Genomic DNA, 27127 nt, shown 5'->3' on the forward strand with positions numbered 1-27127 from the left:
GACCTGACACTGACAAGGCAAACTTGAACGAGAAGCTCAAATGTGAAAGCTGAAGGAAAGCTCAAATCTAAAGCTGGGAATAACTGATTAAGGGTAATACACAAGAGAAAATAACGTGTTTCCAGAGCATAATTAAATACAAGCTATATGAGCAAGCGAAATGCTGTAAAAAAAGTTCCAACTAATTTTGTAATTACTAAAGCAAGTGTTATTATACAGGGAAGCAACTACTCTGACCTTACTCAAATGTAAAATGTACAGTCTCTACTTCCCTACTCTTATCCCTAGTATGAACTAATGAAATTTCCATTGCCGGTTCATTTTTCCTAGATGTAAGGGGGTTTTACTTCAGTATTTAAAGATTTATGTTCTTTCAATAACTAACTACTTTAAGTCAGCCTGGTCAAACACAATTTTCCAACACATTCATTTTTTTGCAACCAAAGTTCTAAAATGCCATTGAAACACATAAAGAGTGTTCCACCAATAGTATGTAGCCCAAGTAAGGGCAAAAACAGTATCAAGAGGATATACTCTTAACTGGAGGGAGGTGGCAGGAATCTCTAATGATTAAATGATGTAAGAGTCGGCATTTGATTCACCTTATTTGTAAAGCAACTCCTTCAAACAAGAAGAAGGCTTGCTGCCACTGTGAAGATATCAAATTTTCTGAGGTGAGGAAATAAACCAAGGCTGGAAATGCCTTTGACACTTCCATGATTATTAATCACTTTATGCATTGTTTATTTTTTCACTTTAAAAAAAATCACCAGAGGGTGACATAACATTAGACAATACCGAGTTATTAGAGCATAATTACGATGATGTAGTACTGATAGATGACCTACAATCAAATACAAAAACCTATAGGAAGCTTGTAAGAGAAATATTCAATGACATAATGCTAGGTTTAAAGCTGTAGTAACTGCTGTTCACAAATGTAAATCTGTTTTTACAACAATGTATGTACTTTGGGTTTAGTTTTTAATTGCAGTAAGTAGTCATGAGAGGTCACCAAATAAAAATCTACAGGACAAGAACAAATAAACTGCAAAACATGCTGTATCATTCTGATTAAAAGGAACTGGTTTAACTTATGTAGGTATTTTTGGCTTCAGAGCCACAACGATATCATAAAACATAGAATCCATTTCTTATAAATTTTGTCTCACTTGCTTTGTTTTAAATAAAATATTCAGCAGTGTATTAGGATAAATGGCAGTCAAATGCAATCCAAAGTACTGCAAAGCTTACAATGCAACAGTGAGAACTGCTTGACTTTGTCCCACCATAATATTTAAACTGATTTTCCTGTCTCTGTTGCATCTTGCAATGAAGTTGGCATGATTAACAATCCATCTTAATATAAATTAGGAGGTGGTTCACAGCAGCACCATTACCTTCCTGAGAACTACAGTGATTAATGGAGTGCTTGATTTTCATTATTTAAAAAAAAAAAAACTAAAAAACACATAAAATATGATGATTGAATTTGACTACATCATTTTTTATCTTAAATATTGAGCCAATGCGTGTCTGCCATTTTTAAGGCATTCTTGTAGAACAAAACATTTCTATAGAATATATAAAGAAAGAAAGCCTAGTGATTTTTTTTCCCCCTCACATTTTACTGATATGTGGTCTCCCCATGCAAGTTAAATTCTGAGTCAAAAACTGCAATACTTGAGACTGTAACCACTATATGGAAAACTTCCACCATTTTACTCTCTCAATATCCAAAAATACGCTTATATAGTTACGTATTATGAGAACATGTTTAGCACATGGTATCTAAACAACTGTTTAATAAGAACCTGGGCCTTTTTTGTTTGCTTGTAGGGTATTGTGGGGTTTTTCTTTTTTTTTCTTTGTGGGAACTGGGGGGGGAGGGGGGGGGGGATGTTCATTTGTAACCACAACCTTTTCTGTCACCAGTTCAGATCATTTTGAAGTATCTCATCCTTGTGCATCATAATCTTAAAACCTATAGTATTTTTGAATTACATTAAAGACCAAGCCGTCAAAGGGGGGGAAAAAAAAGAAACAACAAACCCATCCAACTTAGGTGGGGGGAAATCTTCATAAATCTGAAGCAAATAACCTTACCATCAGCCCAGAACTATACAGCTTTTACATTGTTGGCTCTTCTAGACTAGACTGAGGGTAGGAATTGCAAATCAGGCACTGAACTGCTAGTGAGCACCATCACATCTCATGTGTTCTAATCATATAAACAATTAATTGCTTTCTTTTTTCTCCTCTCCTCCCTTCTCAACTACAAGAACTAACATCATCAAGGAATTTTAAACAGAAGATATTCACAACATAAATGCAATCCACAAAACAGGTGTATTAAATCCTAATCAGCAGAAATTCAAAACTGTTCTACAGTATCAAGCCATGCTGCTACGTATTTCATCCCAACTATCACCACCATCTCAAAATATCAGCACGTATTCTTTAAAGTTTAACTTTTTGACTGTTTTGACTCACACCAAAAGAAAACTGACAGGAATGGCAACATTATACATGAAAAATATGTATATGCAACAGCAATTATCTCACTGCAGTAATTTGAACTTCCTTTAAACCCAGTGGTTACTTGGTCCCAAGGGCCACCTTTGCATTTAGTACACAGGGTACTCTGTGGTTTTACCTGTGGGACCACGGAGAGGACATGAGGAAGTGCGACAGAAAACCTACTTTGACCTTAGAGGCACACAAATTGCAAGGAAAACCAAGCACAATTGGTGGCCCTTGAGGAAAAGCTGCTGCTCCAGTCTCTGGTGGGTAGTTACCCAGAGTGGGGGAGCTGATTTTACTCCTGATCCTACGGAAAGTAACTTCAATCTGTTTCTACAGGAAGGAGAGGGAGAACCCTATGAGAAGTACTAGGGGGGCCTGCCTTCATACAGGTGGAGGAAAGGGATAGCTGTGTCCACTAAACTGTGTGGATACAACAGCCTGGCATGTCAGAAACACAGGAGTAAAAGGAGACACTGGGGCACAATGCACCTTAATACCATCAAGTCATCAAGGGGCAGAACCCATTTGTACTTCTGGAGTGACAAGAGGATCCCAACCGCTGACTATACTGAGGCTGAAATCAGCCTGACTAGGAAAGCATGGGAAAAGCACCCCATTGTGACTGGCTCAGAGGCTCTGTGCATCCTCGGCACAGATGATGTTAAGTATTTCAAGGACCCAAGTGGGTACCAATGGGCCTTTGGTATAGATGCCTTGGAGACAAAGGAAATCAAGCAGCTGTCCGCTTTGCCTGGTCTCTCAGAGGACCCCTCTCTTGTGGTGCTGCTGAAGGTTGAAGAACAACATATGCCAATCACCACCACTACAGTATTGCCACTGGTGCACTACTACAGTGCAGTAGCAGCAATAGTGTAATAACTGAGATTCCTTGATTCCCATCCATGAGCTGATCCACCGAGTGGAGAGCCAACACGTGATCAGCAGGATACACTCACCCTTTAAGAGCCCCATACGGCCAGTGCAAAAGTCTAAGGGAGAGTAGAGACTAACAGTAGACTATCGTGGCCTGAATGAAGTCACACCACCATTGAGTGCTGCCATACAGGACATGCTAGAACTTCAGTATGAACTAGAGTCAAAGGCAGCAAAGTGGTATGTCACAACTGATACTGCCAATGCATATTTCTCACTGCCGCTGGCAGCAGAGTGCAGCTTTAACCTGGAGGGGCGTCCAGTACACTTGGAACGACCTGCCCCAGGGGTGGAAACACTGCCCTACCATTTGCCATGGACTGATCCAGACTACAATGGGTCAGTGGCAAGCTCTAGAACACCTGCAGTGCATTGGGGACATTACTGTGTGGGGCAATACAGCGGAAGAAGTTTCTGAGAAAGGGAGGAAAATAATCCAAACCCTGCTGAAAGCTGGTTTTGCCATAAAACAGAGTAAGGTCAAGGGACCTGCACAGGAGATATCATTTTTAGGAATAAAATGGCAAGATGGATGTGGCCAGATCTCCACAGATGTGACCAACAAGATAAAAGCAATGGTTCCACCAACTAATAAGAAACGCAAGCCTTCTTAGGTGTTGTGCGGTTCTGGAGAATGCACATTCCAAATCACAGTCTGATTGTAAGCCCTCTCTATCACATGACCTGGAAGAAGAACCATTTCAAATGGGGCCCTGAGCAACAACAAGCCTTTGAACAAATTAAATGAGAGATAGTTCATGCAGTAGCCCTTGGACCAGTCTGGACTGGGCAACATGCAGAAAAATGCGCTTTATGCTGCAGTTAGGGAGAATGGTTGTAAAATCATCACTAGGCTGGAAAAGATCTTTAAGATCATCAAGTCCCACCTCTCTCCTAGGACTGCCAAGTCCACCGTATAACTGAAGGCCTCATCTACAGAGTTTTTTAAACACTTCCAGGGACGGTGATTCCCCCACTTTCCTGGGCAGCCTGTTCCAAACGCCTGATCACCCTTTGGGTGAATAAATTTTTCCCAACATCCAACCTCAATCCCAAACCTCCCCTGGTACAGCTTGAGGCTGTTACCTCTTGTCCTATCACCTGTTACTTGGAGAAGAGATAAGCCACCTCCTCACTTCACCTTCCTTTCAGGTAGTTACAGACTGCTGTAAGATACCCCCCAAGCTTCTCTTCTCCAAACTAAGCAGCCCAAGTTCCCTCACCTTTTCCTCAGGTCCTGCCTGGAGCCTCTGGCAGAAAGCATCAATGACTTGAGGTCAACCCCTTGGTTTTTGGAGATAGAGATACACAGGATCTGAGGCCCACTATACTCCAAATGACAATTACCTCACTGCAGTAATGCAAACTTTCTTTAAACCCATTGGCTACTTGGTCCGAATGGCTGCCTTTATATTTGGGAATCTTGCAACACTTCCTTGTTGCTCTAGCTGCACTATCCAATTGCATCCCAACTCTACACCAAGATGAATCTTAAACACAAAGCATGCCCCAGTTTTTCTAAGGGGAAAAAAGCCTGGACAAAATGGCCAGACAAAGCTCTACCAGTTTCCCAACACACAAGTGTGGACACACTAAAGCATACTGTTGAAAATAACTCTAGAAGGTCCAAAAGTTTTTTGATGCTTGCTTATTTTCAGAAGCCCACTCACACACGAGTTTCAAAAAGCAAATGGCCAAAAGATAAAACATTGCTAGTTCAGATGATTTACTCAGACTACATACCTGCAATAGGTCTCCTTCATCAAAACGTAGCATTTCTATTATGCCATCCGACTGGATGAAAGCTGCAAATAAAAACAAAAAAACCTAAGCAACTTAAAAGAAAAACATTTTATTAATATCATTAGATTAGAAAGAGCAACTTAAACATCTAAAATCTGTTGTACCTTGTTTTGCAGACAGAGCTATGACAAACCAAAATAACATTACAGTTTAGCAAAACACCAAACACAAATCTGTGATACTAATCTTCTCAGCTCCAATTCCAAGAGGTTCATATTAACATGAGTAACACACTTCACAAATCAGTCTTTTAGCATAAAAATTATTAACTCCAAAGTGAATAACTTCTTCTAGGTTCCCTAAAAATGTGTTACCAAGCTAAGTCAGTACTTCAACCAATATGCCATACTGGGTACCTAAACAACTGAGTTTAACACATTTAAGTCCACAAGGAATTCTGATGGTTATGAAAAAAAATTCAGTTTCATTTATACACATCAAACCTTCTCTGTACATCTGGAAAGCCTTGCCTACGTTGTTGCCTAAACCTTTGTGTGGCAACAACTCTCTATCTTGACAGTACCATAACAAGATTTGAAATCATTTAGAAGTGTTTGCACCATATGACTAAATTCAATGAAAAGTTCATGCCTCAGTCTCCTATAAGATCCTCAAATAAAGCATTCCTCCTCCACTCACTTCCTCTAAATACTTGGTCAGGCAATTGTTCTTCAATTCCTCCCCAAATGTAGGGAATGCTACTTTCTTTTAGAGACAAAGAAATAAAGGCATTGCCCTTCCTGTAAAATATAATAATCTTCACAAGAATAAACAGGAGTTGAAGAGGAAAGAAAAGTTCAAAGAGGTTTAATTTTTACTCCCCAAAACTCTATTCACATATACACACACAAGAAAAGCGCAGGTATTTAGGATAAAATACAGTAGCAACTCCAAACTAGAAAGTTGTACTAAAAAACCCCCAAAAAACAACAAAACAAAAAAAAAAAAACCCACCACCCTATATATACCCTTTTCCCATAACTGCCTTTACCATTCACTTAGTTGAGAGAGCAATAACATACTCCTTTCCACAAAGAGGAACAACTTCAACAGGAAGAAGTTAGTTATTTCCCAGCACACAGAAGCATAGTGTATACTTATGAAAGATGAAGTTTGAATCCCAGTTGAAAAAAGATTTAAACCTTCCTCTTTCACTTTGAAGGCTGGTGTTCTAACAAGAACAATTATTATAAGGTCACCAACACTGCCACTTGTCCATACAATGTTTTAAAAGAAAGTGACATTAATTTCAGAAAGCAAAAATAAGAAAAAAAGCACTCTTGGTAGGCAGGAGTAAAGGCACCTTCCACACAGAGGAATTCTATTGTGACATGTTATTTTTTAGGGTTAGGGTTATTTGATCCAGTCATTTCCTCACTGGTTGCTTAAGTGACACCTCGACTCGGCACCCAAAACCTAATCTGCTATGTAACATACCACTGCCTGCACATCCCATTCTGCACCCCTGAATTCCCTATGTTTTGATACCTTCTCTAAAAAGGTAAAAACTCCACAACCTTGCTTTCATATGACCAAAAGTAAAAATTAACATAAAACAAAGATTGCTGCTGTCATCTCCAGAAGTCACTTTCGGTATGCAAAAAAGGCAAACTAATAAACAAAAACTCCAAACCACAAGATATTACACAATTATTATCCAAGCTACCACACCTCAGAATTCTAACATTTAATGACACAGGCTGAGAAAGTGGAACATGGAAGTGTGCATATTACTAGGGAGAGGAAAGGAGGGCTCAGATTATAAACAATATGCCTATCCTGCAATATTAAAAGTGGCATGAGCAATACTAGTCAGTCATGTCAGCAATATCTTAGACATATTTTTGGGGGTACTTATTAATAATTTTCAAAACAAACACAAGCCATCCTTAATCCAAGAATCAGAGTTTGGCCAACCATTTATATTGAAGAACTACACAAAACATTGAGAAAGAAATTAAAACAAAACAAAAAAACTCGGCATTTTAACAGCTGTTATGAGATCAAGTCCTACAGCTTATGAAGATTTGGGCTCCTAAAGCTTGTATTACTGGAGCAGGTCTAACAGTTTAAAGTTTAATCCTAGAAACAAAGCACAAATGGATTCTTGTCAATTCAACTGGCAACACATATGCAAGACATTCAAGTCACTATTTATTTTTGTCTTTAAAACTACTCAAAATCTGTAATCTAAATCGTCCTGTTGGACGAAGCCCTGCATGGCAAGCTTTAGTGTGGGGTGTCCCTGCCTATGGCAGGGGGGTTGGAACTAGATGATCTTAAGGTCCTTTCCAACCCTAACTATTCTATGATTCTGAAGTGACTTGCAGGGCTAGTTGTAAGAAGCGGATGTTTTGACATGCTAGTTTAAAAAGCAAAGTATGACAGTTAACCACACTTTCATACAAATGACCTGCCTATCCTGCCTAACCTCTGTGAAAAAAAAAAATTCCCAAATTATGGATTAGCTGATATGGAAGGGAATTTTTCAATTTTTAACTTAAGAAAGATCACTTTTTAAATATACTTTTTTGGTTTTCAATACAAACACACCTTCCTAACAGTCAAAAGGAATTGCACCTCTGAGGTTCTGTTTTTTGGCATTCTTTTGTTTTCTAGCTTTCTGCTTTGAAAACAAAGAATAAACAGCACTTGATGGTGATATCAGCCACAAAGAAAAATTTCATTAGAAAACAGCTTTTTATATTCATAATCTATCAACAACCAGTAAAACACAAAATGGTATTTCATCAAATCACACATTCTTAATATTTTCCTGAGGCTTTTTGTCCCCTTTTACCTTTTTGTCCCCTTTTACCCTTTACAAAGAGCAGAGAGTAGCAACAATTCTTCCACCAACATAACACAAGCAGAAGCTCACAGTAACTAGCCAGTTTTCTACCCAAGAAGCCTGAAAACAGGCAGCACTTCTGTAAACCCCAAACACTTTCTCAGACCCTCTTCAGTTATTCCATCTTTGTTGCCACTTACAAACAAAGCAACAGATGTTACAGAACATTTTGAGTGGATGACACTGTTAAATAGAAGTGCCATTCATCATTATATCATTTAAGAAATGTTTTGAGAACAGATGACAGTGCCAGGTGAAGTCAGATGCACTGCAAAGCTTGGCTGCTGGCCATTTTGCAGCAATCACATCTCAACTCAAACTGTTATGAACTTTCTGTGGTTATACCTTTTATTTTGCTTTAAATTAACTTTCAAGCCTACTGTATTGGTTATTTCATCAAAGCAAGGAAATAGCAAGTTAATACGTACACCTTTGTGAGATAAAAGCTTGTTTTTGCAACTGACTTCAGACTCCCAATTCAGGATAAAGCAATGTGTCACCTCATTCAAATAAGGCAAAGCCAATTACATCTTAAAAAAGCTCCACTGACAAGTCATAAAGAATCACCCAAATCCCTGTAAGAGCAGCCCTCAAACTGGCTGATATGGACCACAGAAAGGACAAAGGCTTCTTCAAAGTGAAATGTACACACTGCCCACAGAGCAAAATGCTTCCTTCTGGGTATTTGCCCATTCCAAAAATAGAAGCAGTTGCTCACCGTTTGCACTCTACCACCTGAGCCAAGTAAGTTCACCAACTTCAGTACAAGTCCAAAAATAGTCTTTACTGTCCTTTTACACAAAATACGTATGTCACCCATAGAGAATAGGTTATTACCAATGCCAAAAGATTCTGCAAGTAATTAAGTATGAGATCACTTGGGCATGATTCACTAGGTGAACCATTCCTCATGCTACAGAGGAAGATGACTGTTTCTGCAAAGTCCCTAACAATTTCTCCTGGAAAAACTTCCCAACATCTGGGCTGCTACCATCATGCCACATTATCAGTCTAATACTGTAGCAAATACCTGCATACTCCGGAATGGTAAAGTGCAGCAAATTAAGAACTGCCAACTGTGCCACTTCAGTCACCCCTGCCACATGACGGGCAACTGCTACGAGAGGGGCACAACATAACATTTAGGGTAGGAAGCATTTCAGCTGTCACAGCATGATCTGCCACTGCACAAAGCAGCAGCCAAGAAGCCAAATTACACATCAGGAAAATAATTCCTTCCTGATCCTGCAAGCAGTCGAAGCCCTGAAGGCTGAATATAACAGTTATTAGTCAAACTTTAAATGTTATTAGCCTGTTCACAGCCCAAAGATGGAAAAGGATGAAGACTCATATCCACAGATTTCAAGCCCAGAAGAATCACAGGCTCCTCCCCTCCTTTCACCTATGCAGAACAGAGTATTTTCTTCTTAGAGGTATACACAGATCCCTCTCGGCAGAAAACAGTCTTTTCAAGCTCCCACAAGACGCAAATTTATCAGATTCACAAGAATCCAAGACAACTTCAGTCACTCTCACTACCAGATGTTTAGTGATTTCAAGGTCAAATTTTTCCAGCTTCTAGCTCACATATCCTGGTTTCCCTTTTTCAGACAGCAGGTTACTATTAACAGAAGTGACATAAGCAGCAGAACACACTAAAAATACCCTAAATTTCATTTGCTGTTTGTTTTCAACCTACAGCCTTTAAAATCCACCTTCTTTATGTCAGCTTTTCTATGAAAAGCCCGTAAAAGATATCAGAAAGACCATCAATGTAGGTCTTTCCACTTGCTCCAATACACTTTTCTGCAGAGAGCATTTTCTAAGCTTTCCCAAGCTCTTCAAAAAATGACAAAACCAATATAACCACTGCAGCCATAACCTCTACCCCCCCAAACCACAGCTTTCTGAAACAGTACAAACACTACCTAATCATTATTGCCAACAGATTTCTAAATGCTTTCCCCTGTCTTTTCTAACATCATCACAGTGCTTGACGGTAAACACCTAAAGTAATAAAACCAGAAGAAACATTTAAATTCCCCAAACCTTAAACAGCATTTTCTCACATTCTTATTTAGCTAGCAGCTAAATTTTGCTCAAATACATTCCTATTTTAAATGTCTCTAGTCCAAGCCCTTTATATTTGCACTTAAAATAAGAACAGTATATATTTATGAAGCATCAAGTAACAAGAAAATTTTAAAATCCTACACACGTCCAAAGTAAGCCAAAATTTAATATCAAAACCACTTTAGCCAACACCAATCTTCAGATGTGCCCGAATTACACATAACAATAAATTTGCCTGTAATGTGAGACCACTGAATATGCCAAGACTCTTGATGTGCAAGGACAGAAAAATTCTCCATGGTTCACAGGTTATGAAGCCTACTCTGACTGAGAGCTGATTTTTAAGGTGGTTTCACAAATTTCTCTTTCATTTAGCCACTGCCAATTTCTTCATTTCAATAGGAAAGGATACCCTGGCACATATACATATAAAAACACTATTCTGATATATTACATAGTTCTGGAACAGCTACTCCATAACACAGTGCTCACTTACTTTTATGTTAATCATCATTATATACCTTCTCATATGCTTTTAAGAACTGTTTTCTCTCTTTAACTCTTGTCCAGACCAGTTTTCTAACTTTCTTATAAGCTGTACTTCCACAATACAGTATCATCTAGTTAATGCATTTTCTCCAAAATTCTAGAAATAGTGTCCCAATTTAATAATATAGGGCCAGATTATTTAAATCTCTCCTGATTTACATTTAGTTTTGTACAAGTCCAGTTTCTAACCCTGTCTTAATGACTAAGCAGATTTCAAGGTAACCATAGCATGAGCCAACTACAATATATTAAATGTCACACACTTCCATGTAATTGTAATTACAGAATTTTTTGTCACTACCAGTTAAACAGCACAACTGAAATTGAATGAGCTGGTTTTAAAGCTTTGACTATGAATTAACTACATATACAAAACCACACCATTTCAATTTTCCTGAACAGTAGAAAACTGAGAAGCATGTGAAATATAGGCAGGTGGATGAAGAATGATAAAATGTTATTATGAAAGAAAAATTACACTGTAAAAAAATTAGATACCACACAGATAAAGAAAAAAAAAGTATTATGCTGTAATGCAAGCAACCTTTTTTTCAGTTTCAACAACACAGAAGTCTGGTGACCCTAAGGAAACATGAGCCAGCTTCAGTGTGCGCTCGCAGCCCAGAAAGCCAACCATATCCTGGGCTGCATCAAAAGGAGCGTGACCAGCACGTCGAAGGAGGTGATTCTGCTCCTCTACTCTGCTCTCGTGAGACCTCACTTGGGAGTGTTGTGCGCAGTTCTGGTGTCCTCAACATAAAAAGGACATGGAACTGTTAGAACAAGTCCAGAGGAGGGCCATGAGGATGATCAGGGGGCTGGAGCACCTTCTGTATCAAGACAGGCTGAGAAAGTTGGGGCTGTTCAGCCTGGAGAAGGCTGCATGGAGACATCATAGCAGCCTTCCAGTACCTGAAGGGGGCCTATAAGGATGCTGGGGAGGGACTCTTCATTAGAGACTGTAGTGACAGGACAAAGGGTAAAGAGTTCAAACTTAAACACGGGAAATTTAGATTGAATATAAGGAGGAAGGTCTTTACTGTTAGGGTGGTCAGGCACTGGAATGGATTGTCCAAGGAAGTTGTGAATGCTCCATCCTTGGCTGTGTTCGAGGCCAGGTTGGACATGGCTTTGAGCAACCTGGTCTAGTGGAAGGTGTCCCTGCCCGTGGCAGGGGGTTGGAACTGTATGACCTTAAGGTCCCTTCCAACCCAAACCATTCTATGATTCTTTGTCCCAGTTCAGTGTTCAACACAATAAATGCTGTTTAAGGAAAGCCCTATTCTTTGAGTTGGAAAAGTCAGTATAGCTATCAACCTGAATTTTGGCCTACATTCCAACAAGTAACTGACAATGTGAAAGATCTTTCTCCTATGAGCCAGGGAATCTCAGGCAAAATGCTCTGAGAATCACAAGCCAGGAGCCTCCTTTCCAGCCAAATCCTCTTGCACTTATGTAGCCAATCCCTTGTTTCTTTCCCAGTAGTCCGTAAGGAAGGGAAATAGATAATTTTTCCAAAAGACCACAGAAAAAGCCATCATAGCCAAGACAGTAAATACATACCAAGTAGTAAATATCACATGCAAAAATAACTCACTTTGAAGTCTTTTTACATAGAAACATATTCATTCTTTTTCTTTATAAAAACCCCAATTATCATTTCTCAAAAAGCCAGCTTGGAATTTATTTTCTGTTTACATATTAGAGAGATGAAATAAAAACATTCCCAGATGCACTTTAATCATCACATGAAGCTAAAAGCAATATATTAAATTAAATAACAAAAAGACAGACGTCTTATTAGAAACCTCATTTTGTACTCCTGATGGTGAAAAAAAGACTTTTATGACTTTGCATAACACATACCCAAGCAAGTTCATATGCTCCAACCTATGGTCAAGTTAATACAAGCTAAACAGAGACAGTAGATCACTTGCATTATAGTACCTGAGCACACAATTCACTATTCCATAGCGGTGGTGGAGGAAAGGTCAAATAATTTGTATTTTACTGCACACAACAGCACAAATTTGAGTGTATAGAGTTACGCAACTAAGCCTGCATAGAATCTTTTGCTAACTTACTTGTGTCATTTCTGACTTTACATACAAGACAAGCTTCTTTAGACAGCAAGGCCCTTCCTTAGCAAGGAGAGCTGCCACACTGTGTTCATCCACTCATCTCTCTTCCCCTTAGCTGAGTTGGATGTAGATTTTTTAGGAATTCAAAAATCAATTCAGTCTTTAAAGGCAGCTGCAAACCAGAAAGTAACAGTTCAATTCTGATTTGGAGGCCCCAGACAGACAATGAAGCTACCACTAAGTCTGAGAAAGGAAAAAAGTGGGTCTCCACCCTGAAGACACCAGTTCACATTTCTGGCTCATGGCATTTGTTTCATGCTCCAGAAGATGGTGCAGCTGCTTGAAGGTTTCTTTTATGAGGTTTACACTGATTGCATGTGTTGTGTAAAAGATACATCTCTGCAACAGAACTATAGAAACATACCTAGAAACAAAAAAACCCTCACTGAAAGTAACACATACTACACCTAGTATTCTGCTTTTGTTTTTCTAAGAAAATTACTTTTGATTATTTTAGATGGACAGATAACAGACTCACACATTATTCAAATACCTTTATTCTCAGAGGCTCTTTCTGTACTTTGCCTGTGTTTCCACCTTACAGATATTTGAATTTTCATCCACTCCAGCTACAGCAACTTTTATTCTTTTTTTTGTAAGAAGAGTTTAAAAGGTTATCTGCCATTGACCAAAATGGTCTATTTCAGATGGCAGCAATATCAAACTTCAAAACCTAGAATAAATTACAATAAAATAAAATAAAAACAAAAGCTACTTTAAAAGTTGCTAAATGCTTTAAAATACCTATTAAAAATATTTGCTTTGAAGTTGGTGCTTTAAAATATTTTAATAATTTCATTTGTTCCTCCAAAGACATTTAATTGATGCCTCCAAAATGCTTCTCAGAAAATAATACCCAATTCTAGTTTTTCACAGATTTTTTTGAGAGTATGAATAAGAACACTTATTTTTAAATAAAAATGAAAATAGAAAAGTTTTAAAAAGAGCAAGGAGAACTAATTCTGTCATCTGGAGAACTTGGCCAAAGAGGGCAATATTTCTGACACTCAGGAAATTTCCCGTAAATCATTTAAAGAGAGGGAAAAATGTAAAAGGAAGTTAAAGAGAAATCCAACATCTGCAAATAGCATCCCTCTTTCTGGCTTTGGGCCACACAAAGTGTGTCTTTTTATTCTTTCTTATGATGGCAATTTTAAATATTTCAAATTTTCAATATGCTAACTTAGGTCATACCTCTAAACTAGTTGTTACTGAGTCTGCACAGACATTAACTGGAACTAGCCTTAAACAAGATGACCTCTCCTGCAACGAGAGAGGGGCAAAACAGCAGCCCCTCCAAACTATTCCTAAACTTTCATCACGCTTCAGTTCTCAAATTTTAGGCTAGAAATTCTAATTGTGACCATAAGTTTTACTGCTAATGTAGCACTGCATATTGACGTGAGCACATATAACATGGTCTTACTGGAGTTCTAACCTTTTCAGCATACAGAAACATTTAATATGTAGTTTACAGGAAATTACAGTCCGTTCATAGATTCTGCAGCCTCAGGAGAACAACGCATTAGCTGACAATAATTGTAACCATTATCATTAATGTCAGCCTTCCAAACTTGCACTCTTCTGAAATTAGCCATTGAACAGATCCACAAAACCCACTTAAAAAAATGGATTGTGCCAACACAGCGCAAAGACCTACATAATAAACATACGTTCAGGCCAATTAACAACCTTAACAAACCTACACAGAGAGCAAGAACTGTTCTTTACATTCAGAAAAGAGGAAGGAGGATGGGATTTCAAGTGTCCAAAAAACACCTGACACAGAACAAGAAGACAACACCACCAGATAGATACCTTCCAATATCTGAATGTCTTCCTGGCAACATGAATACAACTAAATAAGAACTACAGATTATGCTTTGTGGACACTGCTCAGTTTTCAATCCTTACTCCTACCTTGCTACAGAGGATTCTCTGTATCATTCGTCTTCACCAATGTTATGACACAGAAACAGTGGCCTACTGAGTTAAGAGTTCTGCTCTCTTCCCTGCCTTCAACATCCCTTACTCCCATCCCTTTTTTTAGTCACTTATCAGGGAGGAGCTGCATAAATTTCTAGAACAACAAGGAAATCTGGACAACACACTAATCTAGATTTTGCTGTGTAACACTTGCAGCTCAGTTAAGACTAAATTACAACTGTAAAGAATCATTGGGAGGAAGGAGCACAGTTTCTCCACCCTCTCTATGCTCATGTAGCAATTGTTACTCAAGTGCCCATTGGAAACAGCTATTAAGCCTGGAGGACAAGTAAAAGACCAGCAATATAACGCTTCATCAGCTACTATACAAAGTCTATAAATACAACTGAAGATCAGCTAAAGGTAGAATAGCCTAATGATAAAACCCTAATGTGAATGATGTAGCAGTAATGCTACTTACTGATTGTTTAGCAAAGCAGTCTGTTGATTTGCCATATGGGAACACAGACCAGAAGGAAAAAAATAGCTGTGATGTCTGATAAAGCCAGAAAATAAATGGGTGGAGAAAAACAACTGCAGGAAGTTTTGAAAGAAGGTGAAATATACAGCAAGAAGAATGCAACAAAACAGGGAGTTCCAGTTTTGGGGGGAAATCTGAAAACGTTAATAAGTTAAAGGTACTAGTAGGCTATGGAAATGAAATACTTCAGTATGTTTAACTGCAGAAATTAAATTCAGCTACCCAAAATACCTTGGAAGCAGTTACCCCTCAAGTAAATAAACAACCTCTCCTGCTCAGACTTTCAGAGGCTACTATGATTACCTAGGTTAAAACCCTGCACAACACATATCCCATATTCCAGGCTTATTTACAGAATATGCTTTTGAGAGATATCCAATTCTCCTTCAAAGATTGCAACCCCACTAAGTTGCCCCTCAACTAAGGTAACAGTCAATTCTTCATTCAAAAATACCTCATTTCTACTTTGACATGCCTAGCACCAAGTCTCAACATAAATATACATACTTTTGATTAAATTGTCATTCAGCATTAGAATGTTTTTTTTCTCAATACAGGTTCTTTCAAAGCACAATTAAATAATGGTAAATAAATATTTTTAATTCAATTTAATCAAAACAAGAATTCATGGGAGTCATCAAGTATTAGAAATTTGATGAAATTTTCCCTGATAAACAGGAAGTTTGTTTCAGTCTTCTCCCATCAGATAATGACATTCAGTAGTACTAATAGGCACAGTGACTTCACCTGTTAAGATTCCATCTCTGTCAATGACAACCATTTCTCCTTCAGCAAATATAATCAGGTTTCCCTCCAAACAAGGTATTTATTCATCTTTTAATTATTTTGGAAGATACAGTTTAGACAAAGCTATTTGGGGAGATCATGATCTAGTTAAGCTACATGGAAATATATAATAATATATAAGCAGATATATCATAATACAAAAGCTCTCCATGCACACCTTCCTTTTAACATTTAGGAGAAACAACTCAGCGGGCAAAAGGAGTCTTGTTGCTATCACTGAGTAGTAAAGTAGTAGGATGGCTGGGGGCAAAGCTGTCACTAGATAATGGTCATTTCTGGTACCTCAAGACTACCCATGGCTGGCTTCACAGACTTGAATACACAGAGATTCGAAACACCAAACCATATATACAAGACAGAAGTGGTTTGTACTAAGGACCAAGCACTCCATGCCCCCTGCTGCAAGAAAGAAACAGTCAAACTTGGCAACATTCAGTATCCAGATCTCCCAATATCTACTCAGCTATACCACTGCACAGATTGTTTAGTATTACTTTAATACATCTTGTATATTAACATGTCAACCACAATCCAATTTATTGTCATATTACCAGCAGCCAGAAAAGTTGGAAACTAATGGCTATATTATGCTTTGTGTGAAATACAGGATACAAATATTCCTGTTTTAACAAATTTTTCAAGAGAAAGAATGAAAACTAGGGGACAAATAAAGCCTATGTGATGCATGACTATAGAAACAAAGAATAGCCAACAGGGTCTTTTAATTATTCTACAATCATTTATTTACTGATGCAACATGTTAAACTTCCTGGATCCAATTCCAACTCCACTTCTATCTAAATTATATCTGTATTACTACTACCATAGCACTAATTTCACTATGGAGTTGTGTAGAAACCCAGAATTCTCCTGACTTATGGATATTCCCATCAGTTGCAATGAAGAGACCCAAAACAGAGAGATGGAGCAATTCAGGGTGGAATGGACCTTAAGACATCATCTAGCTCAACCTTGTGCTGAAGCACAGTGAATGCTGAATTTGGACAACGTTGTTTAGGCTTCTGTTTAGCTGGGTCTTGAAAACCTCCAAGGTCAGAGATTCCACAATCTGTCCATGAAATCAGTTTCAATGCCTGACTGTCTTCATGGTGAAATACAGTCTCCCTATGTCAAGCCAGAACACTGGAGAGATCCTGACTGGAAGATGGTAATACATCAAGGAGTCAATGATTCACACAAGAGGAAACCTGAGTAGCCCTATGCCTGTGCTGCATGTATGGGCTGGCTTTCAGGACTGTGCTGTGCTGCCACATACCCCCTGGCTGCAGGATGAGCTCAGCCAGCTCACTGTAACAGAGGAGCCTGCAGGCAGCTCCCACTTAGTACCAGCAATTATGCCACCTGGGTGGCCCTGCCTTTATCTAGAAGTGAAGCTAGAAGTTCTCATGTAACATGATTTCTGCTTGACAGTAAAAATTATTAAGAGTTGTTTTCTTGTAATGAAATCCATCAAGAGCTTCAAACAATTCCAAAAGAATCCAACAAAGGACCAACATGGCGTAACCCTTTTCATGGACAGGGTCTGCACCTTGCACCGGACTGGAGGCCTGTTTGATGCTGCACAGCTCAGGATTCACAGCATCAAAACAGATGTAAGATTATCTATACTATTTTATCTTTACAGTGTTAGCTCTGATAAACCACATTTTCAATGGTATTTTACATTGTCTGAGTGCCTTTCTTACTCAGTTCATCGCAGACCAGCATCTCCCTGGTACAAAGCAAACTTTCCCTGTTTTACTTTGACCACTGTCTCTCAGGCTCCTACCATGCATCTGAGGAGTCCATTTTCTTCCTAATGTCTACTGCAATACTGGCAAGCTACCACAAGTTACCTTCAAAGGCTCATTTCCACACACCTTTGGATCCCTTGTCCTCTCTTCATAGGTCATGTGCCCACAGACCATCTTTGCAGCCTTCCAGTGGAATGGTGGAGAGCAAAAGTGGATGCAGTGGTTTAGGTGTGGTCTCTTAAGTGCTGAGTACACAGGAATAATCACTTTGTTCAGTCTAGTGGCTACACTCCTGCACACAGCACGGGTACATTGCTGACTCAGGTACAGCATTTCCAGCTTGTATTCCCCACAAGTGGTTATTCTGTCCCACATGAAGTACTTTCCATTTATCCTTTTTGGATTTCATGAACGTCCTGCCAGGTCATTCCTCTGTCCTGCTTAGATCTCTCTGAAATGCAGCCCTGCCCTTGAGCATACTGACTCTCTCCACATTTGGTATACTCCAACTCCAGATCAGTGACAAAGATATTAAGCAGGACAGGTCCCAGAATAGAGCCAGGCAGGAGGAACTCCTTGTAACCAGCCTCAAAGGCAGAGCACGAACCACTGCTGGGAAAAAAGCCAAACCCAAACACACTGCCATTGCCTCAATAGCTTCTACCATTACCTATAAACTCCACCACAAATATTTGCACAGAATTTTGGTGTAAATCTTTGATTCATTGAGACTTTTTCTATGTTGCTTGATAATTTCAGATTTATTTACAAGCTTCAGATACACAGTTTTTAAATTCACTTAATATATTATATCAACATCTCAAATGGGGGGCCAAAAATCCCTTAGTGGAAGCAGATGTCAAAAAATAACTTATCTCCATACCAGTATCTTCCATTACCTTCAATCTGAGCCAGACCTTTTAAGTCTGCAGCTTATCCACTACAAAACAAATTTCCTAAGCTAGTCAAATCAAACTATGCTGAAGCCATCCAATTTCACACTGAGGAAACCACCTTGAGATGTTTCCAACAGAGTATTCCTGTAAAGAAGCAAAGTTTTCCATTTTCAAAAGCTAAAGTTCCTTCTTTAAAAACCTTCTCTGAGACCTTTTCTCAGGCTTTTTTTTTCACTACTACCCTCCTCTACAAGGACCCCATTCTATTTCAGATCTATGGATCTAGAAAGTCAAATTGATAAAAAGTGGGTATATAAGAGATTTAGTGAAAGCAAGAGTTTATTTAAGTCAGTACCATGCTTGTCTACAACTTTGTCTCCTATTCTATCATCATTCCTTCAAATGGTGATTTAATCTGTTTAACACCACTATTAGCTGTACTCCCAACTTAAATAACTAAAAAAAAAAATCTATAACCAAGGGTTCTTCAGGATTTTTTAAAGTTTAACTTTTAAAAGTCTGTGTACATTCTATTATACACAATTTGTATATTCCAACATAAATCAAGATGTTGAACTGAAAAAATCCTCAAATTTGTCTTAAAATATCACTGTTAATATAGATTGCTTTACAAAGACTTGTTAATGGATTAAATAATTTTTAAAGCCCAAGCATGTTGTATTAGTCAGTTAAGCAGTTCTATTGAATAACATTTTGTAACTTTCTGCAGCACACAGACAGAAGGAGCTGTTAGGTACAGTTTCACTTCCTCTACACCTCCTCACATTAAATTTTATTCAGGTATTCCTAAAGGCAGCTCAGTAACTACAGTAAAACCCCAATTGTTCTCAAATCATTCTCTACTGCTATGCATGCCAGGCAGTAGGAGGAGAGGTATGAAAATCCCTTTACAACAGTCTTAGTGAGAAAACAGATCTGGTAAGTGTGGCAGGAAAATCTCAAACTGGGAGGGGTGTCTCCTTTTCAGACAGTGGAATTACATTGCAATCCTTCACCTCTTTGCTATTTTCCCATTACATCCAAGACTTTTAAAAAGAAAGGGAGCGTGCAAGTGCACACAATCCTCCTTTAGCCTTTTTTATATTCCAGAACACAGGTTATCCAAACCAACTTATCAGAAAATTTTTGAAGCAGATTTAAAGTGTTCAGTGCAGATGATGCATCACATCCTTCTTGCTACAGCCAGTAAGTCACTAATTATTCCACATAGACAGTTCAGAAAACAGAAATTGCCAACATTCCTGCATCACTTGCTAAAATTTTACCATATAACGAACCCATATCTGACACAGGATAATTATTTGCCTGTATTTATGACTAGAAAGATAACTTTAATGGCCATTAGTTTCTTTGGTTTCCTAACTTAGGCATCTACATATTCAGTTTACAAGCTTTATGAAACAGAAAAAGGGAAGCTGGTGGCAAGTATTACTGCCTCCATATCTGGACTGTTTGTTAACAAGTCCTCCATAAGAAAGGTGGGTGGCAGTGAGCAAACTAAGTTGAACTATGTTCCTATTTCCAAATTAACAAGCTCCATCACTAATGAAAAATAAGTCAATCACAAAATAAAGGCCATTCTAGCAACATGCCAATATACTGACCATGCAAGAAGAAATTCTGCATCCCCTATCAGGGTATTAATAATTAAAAATGCTGCAATACTAACAAACTTTTAGAAAAAAAAAAATATTTTTAAAGATAACTGTAGTTTAAACTCAAATAGTCACAAATTTGGTGACTACCACAGGTAGCTGCTTCTGTTTATTATAGAGCATGCAGTGTGCTCACCTTTTGTTAACTACAACATAACAGGCTGGAAGTGACCCCAGAGGTCTCCAACCCAGCCACTTGGTCAGAGTGGGTCCATTCAGAGCAGGCTGTTCAAGGTATTATCCAGTCTAGTTCTGGGTACCCCCACTTATTTCCATGAAGAGTACAGATCTACTTCAAATGCTGTCTTTTAGGGGGGAAAAAAAAGACTCCTTCTCACAGCTTGTGTTACACCCTGATAAGTTCATGCTGTAGACCAAAAAAGTCAGACACACCACACTGGACAGCAGTTGCTAGGAAGAGAACAAAGATCTTTACTGACTTTTCCTCTTGCCAAACCCACAAACATAAGAACAAACCAAACCAGTTGTAGCCTGTGCTTCAGTCACACAACTTTTACTACCGAACCACAACATCCACCATTCACTGATGAACTCCCAGGTAATTTACCAGATTTACAGTTTGAAAGATTCTTTATACTTACAAACTTCGTAAATTACACCACAGAACCATAACATGTATGGCTTTAAGCAGAGCAAAATGGGGCGGTTTTTTAAATAAAGTGACACACAGCAAATGCCCAAGCTTTCCTGCAACAGCTGAAATTTGAAGATGCACAAATGTAACCAAATGACTCAAAGTAAGCCATACTGCAATACTGTCGATGAATCACAAAAATCACAACTGAAGGTTTTGAATAAAACAATGCCTATGGACTCCTGCAGGCTTTGGAGAAGCTTTGTCATGTTAGGCACTATGCAAACACATAGCAAATTGCTTCAAGAGTTTACAATCCAAGGCCCTGAACTGAAGCACACTATCCTTTAATAAAACTCTACAGGTGAGGGTACTTCAGCCTGCCTGACACATGCAATATAACTGGCCAACAGCAAGGGAGAAAGAGATGCAGACGGGAACAGCAACCATTCCAGCATTACACAGAAGGCCACAGAGAACACGGGGTCTCAACTTTCTGTCCACTGCATTATCATTTTTCCTTATATTTCATTTAGCCCAAAGATTCTGCAGACAAGTTTGAGACCTTTCAATGCAAGCACAGTTAATATTTATCAATCACGAGAGCAAAAACATAGTACAAACCTAATCAGCTCTTCCATACTTAAGTTTCAAAATGACAGTGAGATAGCACAGTCAATTTTTATTCTTGCTGTTTTCCTCACATGATTCATAATTTTGATGTGCTACTTCAGCAGCTAGAGTGTTTTTAGTTCTATTGAGGTCATTCTTTCTAGGTTTAAGTCAGGGTTAAAGCATTAACATTAAAATAAAGGGTAGCATGCTATCTATTAGTTCTGACAGCAGGATATGATAAACAAGCAGCATATGCGAAGAGATTATTTTATATTATTTGAGACATAAGCCTCACCTTCCACATCACCTTACAGCAATAGTCTACTTTTGATACTCATGAAATATCCTGGATGGACACTTCAGATACTGGTAAAAGTCAAAAGGAAAAGATACTTGTCTAAGACAGAATGACAAAACTGGAACCAGAACTCCAGCACCCCAATGCACTGTTTTAATGACACCTCCTTTCAACTCCATTATTACTTTACCTATTATTTCCACTATCTCAGTTTCTAGGAAATTAGCAGAGAATATGTCAAGCTTTAGAAAAAAAACTTTTTGCATTTTCACTGACCTACCTTATACCAGATCTTAGATTTTTAAATAGCATTCTTTCACAGATCCAGCACTAAGACATTACTTCAAAAGTTATAGTTAGGGACTGAACCTAGACTAAATATCAACTTTGTTCTAATTGCACCGATCTTGTGAGCAGGTGGGTAGGTAAGAGAACTACCAACACAGTCCCAACAGGCTTGCAGTCAGCTGGCCAAATAAAAAGTGATTTTAAACAAAAGTAAATTTCTGTTGTATAAAATTAAGACTTTTAAAACATATAAATTAATATAAATACAGGAACAACCATAAAACAGCTCTCAGATAAAAAACATGCTATGTTAGACATCTGTCTTCAAAGCATTTTACCACTGCATTTATGGGATTACTACAGCTTCCTGAAATCCAAAGCACTGTTGTGTCCTGACCCCCCCAAAAGATAAATAAATTAAAAAAAAAAACACCTAAAAAAAACCAAAACCAAAACCCACAACAAAAAGCCACACACCCCCAAATATAAACTGAAAGTTGTCCTCAATCCATATGGCAATATAGAACATGATAATTACACTAGGAAAGGATGAGCCTACAAAAAGCCTGAAAATGATACGTATTTGCAAAAGAAACCCTTACATTATTTTTGCCCCTCCTAAAGGACAAGTGGCTCTGAGACTGAATGCAGATTTTTTTCCTCTGCCATGTCATTCTTTTGCTATGGGTTCACGGATTTCCTAAGTGAAAAAAACAAACAAAACATTTTACAACCTCCTCAGTCTTATTCATTCCTCAGCAATACATGGGTACTGAGGACACAGCTAGACAGAAAGAAAAAAAAAAAAGGAGAGAGAGAAAAAAAAATCACATATCAGTGTTTAGTCTGAAACCGATGGGTTTTGGCTGGTCCACATGCAGTTTTCTCTGCTCTCTTATTCGTTCAGATACCAGATACTTCCCACAAGTTCTATTCTAGCAGACAGAGCTTACAGCAGTATCACTGTTCCCTGTGAGTCTGATTTACAGTTTGTCTACACAAAGGATTTCAGTTTTGCTTTTTGCTGTTAGATAAATGGCAAAGCTGTTTATGTTATAATTTCACCTTCAAACTCTAACTCAGACTGGGGATTAGAAGCAATCATGTCAATCTGGAATACTCCAACATCAATCTTCTTCCTACTCACAAAAGCTTCAGCTTCATAAAGAACTGCTTGCTGCTCCTTTCCATAGAAGCATGAAGCCAGCATAACTCTCATGCATCAGCTCCATCTCTCCCCAGTGTCTGCTCATGTACATGCAACGTAAGAGGAAAAGAATGTCTTCCACCTTAATTTTTCACTTTATTTTGCAATATTCTGATCTATTCCTCTGTCACTTCTATCATTTCTCTGTTAACAACTTCTCTGGAATATTTACTAAGCTTTGTCTTACTACAGTCACCTTCCAGTAAGCAGTGCAGAAATAGCACAGGAACAAGAAAAATGCACAACCAATTTCTCTCCACAGCTTCCTTCCTGCAGCTGTAGTGAAACATGTATGCCCACATTTGGGAGACGTAAAGGATATTCCTAGCTATTTCCTTACTTCCAGCTTTTTCTTTTTAAACTCTTACTATGTTTAAATTGACACAACCCAGCAGAAGGCTAAGGCACTGAAGGACAGAGCCTCCTTCATTTTGAGCTCCTACCTTGGCCTGAAGGGCCACTGTCCAAGCTGGTCCATCTTTTCCTATTCTCAGTTATGGCCCCTTGCAGACTGGCACTTAGACTGTAGTTTAAGATCAGTGGGAGTGGATCTCACAAATCAACTTTGACTTTGTCTTGCTTTAAAGCTCTACTGTTCTTTTACCCAGAGTATCAACAGGCACTGCACTCAGCAAAAAGGAAGACTCCAAGACAAGTTTCCAAAGTGTGATCCACAAATGCAGACCATGAAAAAATTCTAAGGCGCGTATAACAGATTAAACCACCACCACCCCAACCCCCCCCAAAAAAAACCAAAACACACCAAAAAAACCACAAGGAAATTAAAAAAAGAAATCAAAATCAACAAAGCCCCAAACCACCAAACCAAGATTTAGTGTGCATAAATGCATCACTCGTAGACTACACTCAAGCAGCAGAAATCCTGGGAAGAAAAATGAGTGTCAGAAATGAGAAAAGGAAAAAAATATACATATATTCAAATTGAATGCACTTTTTGAAAACTACAGAAGTGCTGCTAGGATAAGTTTTAAGTATTAGACTGTATCAACTGAAGGAAATGGTTATCAGTACAAGCTAGTCCATTTTCTTGAAGGACTCAATCACATCCATTCAAATTTTGTGAATCCAAACCTGCCTTCATTTATTTAGGAGTGCCAAAGAAGCCCACAGAGAAAAACAGTACCTCCTTCACAAATTAACAAACCAGGCCATGGCCCCAGCTGTCACAAGTTTTAGGGCATGAATCAACTTCATCATACTGGTGCATGACATCACTGATAATGCTTACAAAGTCATACAAGCTACTACCTGTAAAAAATGCTATCAAAATCAGAATCAAAAAACAGGTATTTCTGAAGCATTTGAACTTCTAGCACCTCAAGACAGTATAGTCTGAACTGACAGGCTAACAAATTCTCCTCACTAAGGATATTGTATCTTCTTCACAATGTTTTCTAAATGTTACATTTTTGAAGAAAAATAAAAAAGAGTGGCTGTGATGCAAAATATTTGGGTTTTTTTACCATCTTAATATCAGCATCATCATATTTGTAAAAATGAATTACTGAAAAATTACTCAAGTTGAGCCCTTTATTAGAACATGAAGGGTGTACCTACATTTGATCTTACACACGCACGGCTGGATGCATTTCTTTCCTCAAGTTTGGTCTTGAAACATAATTAACGAAACTAAACTCACTAAACTGTTATTTCATACCTTCTTATTCTTTTTTATTCATCCTCTCAGGCCTCATCTGCCCTGATACACTTCAATCGCCTTCCAGTCTACCCTCCTCCAGTGCAGCAACTTGCTCGAAAAGCAAATCCTCGTGTCAGACAAAGTAGATCTGTTTCACCTACTTCTGCAATACATTACATTTATCTGCTGCTTTTCAAACACTGCCACACAGCCACAGCTTTAAGAAGACCGGGAGCCTGCACCTTGGAAATGCTTTAATGCCGTTTTCAGCAATGGTACAGAATATGCTTAGGTGTTTCGCTCGGGGCTCTTTTTGCCTAGTTAAACCACAATGAAAAGACAATGTGCCAAAATCAAAGACGCTGCAAGTTAAGAAGTCCCCGTCTGACTTTCACTAGAGTTTGAACAAAACGCCACCGGCCTGGGGAAGGCGTCAGACACCTGTCAGAAGTTCGGGGAGGCGAAAGGGGTCCTGCTGTTACTTCCGAGCCTGCATTTCTGCCCTTTCTCAGCCAGGTCTGCCCGCCTGTTTGCCTTGGCTCGCTCTCCTGCTGGAAGCTTGCCGCAGGGAAACCAGCTCAACGCGAGAAAGCGCTTGCCTTTTTCTTTCTCCCTCCCCTTTCTTTCCCCTCTCTCCTTTTTAAAGGGCAGCTACAGCTCCATCCCCGCCGCTGTCAGAGAAAAGAAACCCCATCGAGCTCACCCCAGAGTCACCAAACCCCCCTTCTTTCACCACCACACACACAGACCAGCCGGCGCACCCCAGCAGCCGCGGCCGGAAAGAAGGGGACGGGGACGACGGAGGGACATGGGAACGCACGGTCGGCGGCTGCAGGACCCGGCGGCTCCGCCGAAGGGGAAGAAGGGGCGAAGAGGCCGCTCGCCCCATCAGCCGCCCCCCACCCAGACAGGCGTCCGCGTCGTCCCCTCCCCAGAGCCGCAGCCGCCAACGGCTCCACAACAGCCGTTGGAGGAAGGACATAAAGGACCAGAAATCTGGGTCTCACCTTCCTTCTCGGCCCGGGCCGTGTGAAGAAGCACCGCCAGGGCCAAGCGCAGCGCCGCGACCCGCCAGGCAGCCGCCCAGCTGCCGGCGCGAGGGAAGGGGGAGCCGGGGCAGCCGGGAGAACCGGGGCCCGCCGCTGCCGCCTCCCGCCGCGCCGTCATCGCACTGCCGCAGCCGGTGCGGGTCCGCCGCGTCTCCGGCCGGGCCGCGGCGCGCGCGCGGAGGAGCTCGGGGAGGGGCGGGGCTGGGGGTAGATGGACGGGGAGGAGAGGGGAGGGGAGGCGAGGCGGGCACCCCGCAGCGCGCTGCGTCTCCTGACGCGTGTGTCACTGGGGGGGGGGGGCATTCCACAGGGGTGCGCGCACGCACGCACACAGAGGCGCGTACCTTGCTGCCTGGGGCGGGGTTTCCAGGCGGCGGAAGCAAGTGCCATTTTAAGTACGGGCAAGCCGCCTGTTTTCCCCGCCTGTGGTAGGAAGTTCGGGCAGTGGCTTGTTGTGGGTTTTTTGTTCGGCTTTCTTTTCTAATGTAACTTTAGGTCTCCTGTAGGTGCTGGCTGTTCGTGGACGGGTCATTCCGCCTCCTCAGTAATCTTCACCCTGTCTTTTGAAGAGTTGAGGTGTAGCTGCATTGTTTCCTTACAGATAGTAGCGGGGCTAGTCTTGCCCACATCCAAGATGGCGGCGGGATGGTGACTGAGTGCTGGGCTGTGGCGGAGGGAGGCAAGCTTTCCTCGGGCTGTGTGCGGCGTCCTACGGCCTCGCTGATGAACAGGGGGGCAATGGCCTCTTGGGGGGGACGTTTCTGTGTGGTGTTTATGGCCTATTCTATGTCTTAGCCTCCCGACCGCGCCTCTGAAGGCCCGAGATGTTGAGGGGCCCATATGTCAATAGCTGCCACAGTGTGGGAATCCGCTGGGTCGAGCCGAGCCGGGCTGGGCCGGGCCTGTCTGCACAGCACCCTCACCGGTAATAGAAGTCAG

The 27127-nt window shown here is 39.9% G+C and overlaps 1 protein-coding gene across 1 annotated transcript in view; it reads right to left on the reverse strand.

The window, feature by feature from the left end:
- Nucleotides 1-26286, reverse strand: part of TMEM131 (transmembrane protein 131) — a 98612-nt gene extending 72326 nt beyond the window's left edge. Inside the window, exons 1-2 of the mRNA XM_034071591.1 lie at nucleotides 26147-26286; nucleotides 5203-5264 (exon numbers count right to left, since the gene is read on the reverse strand). Of these exons, the coding sequence (XP_033927482.1) occupies nucleotides 5203-5235 (33 nt within the window). The 5' untranslated portion in view covers nucleotides 5236-5264; nucleotides 26147-26286. The remainder of the gene's footprint in view (nucleotides 1-5202; nucleotides 5265-26146) is intronic.
- Between the last annotated feature and the right edge of the window lie 841 nt (nucleotides 26287-27127).

The sequence above is a fragment of the Melopsittacus undulatus genome, chromosome 2 (genome assembly GCF_012275295.1).
Source record: "Melopsittacus undulatus isolate bMelUnd1 chromosome 2, bMelUnd1.mat.Z, whole genome shotgun sequence".
Taxonomy (NCBI): Eukaryota; Metazoa; Chordata; class Aves; order Psittaciformes; family Psittaculidae; genus Melopsittacus; species Melopsittacus undulatus.